The sequence below is a fragment of the Parambassis ranga genome, chromosome 5 (genome assembly GCF_900634625.1).
Source record: "Parambassis ranga chromosome 5, fParRan2.1, whole genome shotgun sequence".
Taxonomy (NCBI): domain Eukaryota; kingdom Metazoa; phylum Chordata; class Actinopteri; family Ambassidae; genus Parambassis; species Parambassis ranga.
In genome coordinates, this window is record NC_041026.1 from 6,636,678 (window position 1) to 6,643,720 (window position 7,043).

General features: G+C 45.7%; 1 protein-coding gene across 1 annotated transcript; it reads right to left on the reverse strand.

Moving 5' to 3' along the window:
* Positions 1-337: 337 nt before the first annotated feature.
* On the reverse strand, positions 338-6,661 carry LOC114435874 (nuclear factor 7, brain-like). The gene is made up of 8 exons (XM_028405824.1): positions 6,594-6,661; positions 5,310-5,758; positions 5,033-5,224; positions 4,872-4,967; positions 3,482-3,715; positions 2,899-3,046; positions 1,705-1,731; positions 338-1,517 (listed from the first exon to the last, which is right to left on the reverse strand). The coding sequence occupies exons 1-8, from the start codon at positions 6,598-6,600 to the stop codon at positions 979-981; spliced, it is 1,692 nt and encodes a 563-aa protein (XP_028261625.1). The 5' UTR covers positions 6,601-6,661; the 3' UTR covers positions 338-978.
* Positions 6,662-7,043: the final 382 nt, after the last annotated feature.

Here is a 7,043-nt window from a genome sequence, read left to right on the forward strand (position 1 = left end):
AAAAGAAAGGGTTCTCACACAGGAAGCTACCAAAACCTATTTAAACATCTTTATTGAATTATTTCATAAAAAGAAACATTACTCATTGATTAATTCATTTGATTATCTTAAAAACAATTTAAGAAATAAAGTACAAAAACAATAGTTTGATACAAAAACAGAATGTACTGTACTTCTAAGGCCTTTAAAATGAGTCCACAACTGTGTAAACCTGAGCCTCACTGACACAAATGGCTTTACAATCATGGCTTTACAATAAAAAAATCTTTTATCGCTCAGATATCTTCACAATCAATGATAACAGTTGTATGTATGGTGGCTCTGAGAGGTCAAAAAAGTTTGACCTCTTTAGAACAATAATCATTTGTTTCACAATATATTCACAATATGAAGCAACGGCCTTCATGTGAGGACAGAACTACACTTCACTGTAGTTTGTACAGTCAGTCAGTGTTTGCTTCATACAGCAGGACTGTGGTGTGTTTATAACAAGGCTTCATGGAGGTAAAGTGCTCTGCAAACAAAAGCTGTCATATAAACGACATCAACTGGGGTCAGATAGATATTTTAGCTGGATTAAATCTGGCATGGTGTGTGATCAATAAGTCCTTCATGCACGTTGATGCAATGTAAACAAGACTGATGACAAAGGCCCCGTTCACACTGGAGAAAGTCAATCCAGCTAGAGTAGGATTTGCGTTCAGACCTGAGCCAGATGTAAACCAATCTGGCTAGATCCACCTCCGAGAGGTGGATTGAAATCAATCCGGATATATCCAGATAAGGCCTGAATCCCGCTCTAACTGGATTGACTTCCCCAGTGTGAACAGGGTCAAAGTTTGTTTCCTGAACCCTAAAATTCACCTTTAAGGACTGTGGGTGTGCAACAAAAAATGAAAAAATTCGAACAAATAAGGTGGATCAGTGTTTAAAAATGGTTTTAGCACACGCACCAAACCTCAGGTGTTGTAATCACCCTCAGATGTGTTTAACGTGGGTTACGATGAGAGGAGAGTTGTTCTTGCCCTCCTGAGTGAGACACGGACTAAAGATCGGGTACAGGCTCTCACTGAAGTTATCAATAAACGTATAGAGGTGCAGTCGTGCCTTCACGTCATAGAAGGAGATCTGACCTGCATCATAATCCAGGAAGATTCCGATCTTACTGGGGAGAGACTGCATCATCAAAGGCAGGCGGGACGGGGCCAGAGCTTTCACCTCCCCGTTTTTCAGCCACAGGCACCAGAAGCCGCCCTCAGGACTCAGCTTGATCTCGCCCTTCCGGCGGGCCGAAGTGCGGGCCACACCGAGCGTCCAGGCCGTCTTGCGTCCCACGTCCACCTCCCAGTAGTGTCGCCCGGAGCTGAGGCCCTCTCGCCCCAGGACAAAGAGGGCCGGGCTGAACCGATTTGGACCCTCAGAGTGGGACGTCTTGCGCTCTTCGTATCTCACCTGCCGACCGTCATCGGACACGACCAGGTTTCTCTGGGCCGTGGCAGGATCCAGAATCACCTCGCCTGGAGAGGACAGAGAGTGACCTTCATGCCCCTAAACTGGCTGCATGCGTAGAGGAAACAGCACCATCTTGTGGACATTTTGGGGAACTGAACGTGTTAAACTTGTGTTCAAACACCAGTCAAGACTTAAGACAACAACACAAAAAACACACATCAACAAAGCTGCCACATGAAACGTTTTACTCACTTGAGTAATTCTGCACTTTCCGCAGCTCTGAAAGACATAAAGAGACGTAGAAGTCATTCAGGAGTCACAGCAGATGGCACGTGTGGGTGGTAAACATGTCGATCTGATCCAGAGCTGTAAATGCTCAAGACATGTGGCGCCGTCAGTCAGCCGCCTCTCCCAGCACCACCTCCATCTGTCCAACCATCTTGTATGTGTGACTGTGTGAACGCAGCACTGATGAGTCACTTGTCTATTCCCTCCGTGGTTCTTACAGTGACCTACATGTGCCCGAATTGGATTCTGCACAGGATGTGGGAGGATGGATCCACACCAGCAGCTAACAAGGCCTTCTTGTGTGTGATTAAGCATAAAGCACCAGAATCTGTTAAAACTGGGCTTATTTACATATGAATCTTAATGAATCATTTCTTTTAACCTTCCCCATTATTCACGTTGTAACATGTAACAAGGAAGCTAGCTTGTAAACTTGCAAAAAGCTAAATTGTTCCCATCTGGCTAAAAGATTTGAACACATATTATTAGTGAGTGAGTTGTTAAGCAAGCTAGCTACAATGCTAACAATGCCAAAATGCAAATGTGCAGTCAGCTGGCAACTCGGCTAAGTAGCTAACTCACTAAATAGCACTAGCAAATGTTCAGCTAGTGCTACAGTTGCCACTACAATATGTCAAAAAATCTGTAACACTAATAAAACATCTGTGATTTACTAAAAACACTAGCAGCAACAGATCATTTAGCAACATATATATGAGCTAATATTAGCTTTAAGTGTAGTCAATTAGCTAAGCTAGCTAAATACAACTATGGCCCTCACAAACATAAATAGTTTTTATACATATTCCAGACATGTTCTTGCTAGCAGACCTGACAGATGTGGAGGTATGTCAAGCAATACAAAGGCAATGAAGTGCAAACTAGCAACTCAGCTAAGTAGCTAGCCTGCTAGGTAGCAGTTTAAACAGCAAATGTTCAGTTAATACTACTTTTCAGACATATTATGCAACCAAGTCTTTAAATGCTAATAACATGTCTGTTTGTTCTGTAGCTAGCTTCATCCCTAAACATACTTGGATGCCAGAAGACCTGATCTAAAATCAATAGAGAGCAACTGTTTTCCTTCTGGTGTGGGGGCAGGGCCTAATCTTATTTACTCACACATATCATATTTAACATGCCAGAAGTGAGCCTCACCTTTCCCGTACAGCCTCTTCAGCTCCTCCTGGAACTTGTCTACGAGGCTGCTGACGGAGGTGCGGATGGTTCCCAGGTACAGGTCAGTGTTGACGCTGACCCCTGACCAATCGGTGGGCTCGGGTGAGGGTGACAGTGACGACAGGTTCTGTGGCAAAAAGTTATGAAATAATTTATATATTTATTCTCACTCATTAAACAGATACAGGTATTTGTTCATCCAAATGCTGTGTTTAGGTTATAAACTATGTAAAAAAAAAAACAACTTCAAAGACGTCTTTCATGTGAGAGAGAGCCAGCATCTCCTTCAGATAAACAGTCCAGGGGAAATGTTCAGAGAGGCTTTTGATCTGCTCAGATCTCCTGGCAGCCACAGCTGCAGCAGCCTGGATGCGGTCTGGATAATTGGCTTTGCAATTAGCAGTAAATACTGTGTATGTTTTCACAATAATAAACCAGATATACATTCCTTCCTGTCCTGAGTGCATCACATTTTCTTTGTAGGCCACACAGTTCTTAGCGTTGCATATTTAAAAATGCTGCCTGAGCATGGCTGGATGTAAAGTGTGAGCGTCCCTCCTACCTGAAGGAACAGCACTTTGTCGTGCGTCTGTGCGTGGGCCTCCAGCTCGTTGCTCCTCCTCCTCAGCTGGCTCAGTTCGTTCTCCAAACCCCGGGCCAGCTCCTGAGCGTGGCGCTCCGCCTCGCGCTGCCTGGTGGCAATCAGCTCCACAAGCTCCGCCTGGCTCTGCTCCACCAGACGCTGCAGCTCGGCGTACACCTGCCAGCTCTCCTCCAGTTCTTTCTGAGCGCTGGCCTGCGAAAGGGGGGCAGAGGTCAAGTCATTAGGCCAAAAGCGTTTTTTTTTTTGTTTATTTTATTTAATTAGTAGTCGGTGTAAACTCAGACAAATAACAACAAGGAACAACATTTCAGCTAAATGGAAGCTAATGCTACTAGCTGTGGAGTTCAGGACCAAATCCTTACAGATGTTCATGTGTGTCCATATGTACATCCAATGTCATGCTAGCTACAATGCTAATCCACAGTCAGCTCAGTAGCTAGCTCATCAGCTAGCAAAAAAGTTCAACTAATTGACTTGTGTGTGTTTTTAGCCTAGCTTCACAGGGGGTAAGAGGGTGAGCACGTGGTCCCCCATATCCAGCAAAGTCATGGATTAACCAGATTATCATGCAGTTGTTGGATTATTGTGCGTCAAACAGCACTGAAACCAAACACTGAGCCTGTAAAATGTTTCAGAAATCACAGCTCCGGCTCCTCCCTCAGCGGGCGCTACGTGAACAGCTGGACTTACCGGTTTCTGTCACAGGAAAGCACCGAGCTCAAAGTTTCAACAGGACTCTCCAGTTCTCAGTTTACACTCCTTATCTCGTGCAGTTGTGTGTTTTTACAGTGCACATTACATACTGGTAGCACTGGTGTTTAATCCTGTATGAGCCGAACCCTCATTGTGTTAGTAAAAATCGTCTGAAAGTGTGTAACACACACAAACAGGAAATGGATGAACATGTGGTCATGTGTTGATCTCAGGTTATGTACAACCAGAATACTCTCTGATTCTTCTTCTCTGGCCTGATGTGTGTTTAACTGCAGGTGAGAACTGGGCGTGAGACACTGAGGGTAAATGTTTGGACCGGTCTCACCGGTCGGGCGGGCTCAGATAAAAACACCCTGCAGCCTCTGACTAAAGGGCCACATACATGTGGTTTTTATTGTGAGGACTGAGCCGTCAACAAAGGTCCACCTGGATCAGAGAGCTGTTTGAAGTGCAAATAAAGCTTTTGAGCAGACGTGGCTAATATTTAACATGCAGCCTGGGCACAGAGTCCTGATTCTGGTGAGGTTTAGGGGGGTTTAGAGGTGTGTTTGAGCTATCAGAGCCACCAAAATCATGCCACCAGTGTTTACACAACATGGCACAACATTAGCCACGTAGCTTCCAGCTAACTCACCTTAATAACTTTGATGGACTGCTTGATCTCCTCCAGCTTCTTGGCTCTTTCTTTGATCAAATGCTTCAGCTCGGACCTCTTCTTCCCCAGGTTACTCTGTAAGATAAAAACCCATTTAGTCTTAACACACACACACACACACACACAGAAGCTCAGCTCACCATCTTCTTCTTGAACTCGTGGTCGATGGAGACGATGTCATGGGACTTGTGCGCCGCCTCCATGCAGGCGCTGCAGATGCAGGTGTGGTCGGTGCGGCAGAAGACGTCCAGCAGGCGCTCGTGTTTCTTACAGATCTTCTCCTCCAGGTTGAACGTGGGCTCGATCAGGCGATGGGACGTCAGAGACTTGACCTGGAAGGCAGCAGCCATTGATGATATGTAGGTGTTAACAGAACCAGGACCAGTGATCCACCCCACACCCCCTGACCTTCAGTACCTTCTTGTGGTGCCTGAGGTGAGTCTCGCAGAACGACCCGGGGCAGTTCACACACGATTTCAGCGCCTTTAACTTCCTACCGATGCAGGAGTCACAGGGGACCTCCCCGGGCCGGGCGAACTCCCCTGTATCCTGACCCGAGTCTGAGCTCAGATTGAGCGTGGATCCCCGTGAAGCGGGTCCCTCGGCTCCTCCGGCCATTACCAGCCCCTGGAACTGTGAAGATATCTCCGCCAGCACCCGGTTGACACTCATCTCTGGTTTTTTGGAGTAGCTCTTCTTGCACATTGGGCACAGGAACTTCTTGCTGTGGTTCCAGTAGCCCTGCAAGCAGGCCTTGCAGAAGCTGTGGCCGCATGGCGTGGAGATGGGCTCCACGAACACCTCCAGGCAGATGGAGCAGCTGAACTGCTCCTCAGAGAGGACCCGGCCTCTGGGAGAGCTAAGGCCTGGAACACAGGATGAGATTATATCAAGAACAGATATAGGAGAGTGTCTTTAGCCTAGCTTCACAGGGGGTAAGAGGGGTGAGCACGTGGTCCCCCATAGCCAGCAAAGACTCGATGGATTAACCAGATTATCATGCAGTTGTTGGATGACTTCTATGTTCCGTCTTTTTCAAATCTGGGACTTGGATTTGACCCATAGTCCTCAGTCCACTCAGTCCCCCCCCCCAAACACACACACACACACACCATTACGTAGGTCACTTTTGGGGGACTTTATCTGGAGTCACGTTCATTTCCTGGAGACATATAATAAAATCTGTGTTTTCCAGCTTGAACCAGCTGAAGTCGTGTCAATACATCAAGTGTATACACACACACATAAACATCATAAACACACCTCAGGGTGGTTTACTGTCACACAAATATTAAAAAAACAACATTTTAGTCTTCTGGACGTTCGAACATTCAGACCAACACACAGCAGGAAGTGTCTTTAGGAGCGTCATCGTTGTGTGCTGCTGGAATGTTATCTAAGGAATGCAGGAACTCTGGACCTTCTACCTCACAGCCCCTGCTTCAGGTGTGACGACAACAAAAACACAAACTGTACAAATACACACAACAAAAACACAACCTCTGCTAGCTGCAGTACTTATCAATATGTCACATTTAAGTATCACTTTTTCAATGTTCTCTGGAAGCAAAGGTTGATGTCACAGCGTCTCAGACTGAACACAAAAGTACACAAAACGCACAAACAGTAACATGTGTGTGTGTTAAAAAAAGAAAAAAGAAACAATGTGTGTGTGAGAGAGAGAGAGAAGCTTTGACTTACTCTGCATGTTTCCCCCTGATGTGGAGCAGCGCACTCACTTCATGGACTGAGCTGTGAGTCACTCAGGTGCTTCCTGAAACTTTAAAAGTGGCTCCGCCCACTCTCAGTGAACACACCCAAACCTCACACACACACACATACCCGGCCACCTTTTGTTATCTGATTTCTGTTGTTGTGTAATATGCAAAGAGGCTTTGTTTACAGTGTTAAGGTGAAATCTTGTGGTTATTTTCACCATTTCCTGAGATAAAAAAACATCAAAAATGAGACCCCAGAATACAAAAACTCTTTGAAAGAAGCAGTGCACTGTAAAAAAAAAGAAAAATCTGCAGGTTTCTGCACTCTTTAAGGGAGGACAGGAGATAATAAGCGGCTGATGAATGACGAATGACGGAGCGGATAAATGAACGAGCGCAGGTCTATTCGTCAAATCCCCTCCTGAGCAGTGTT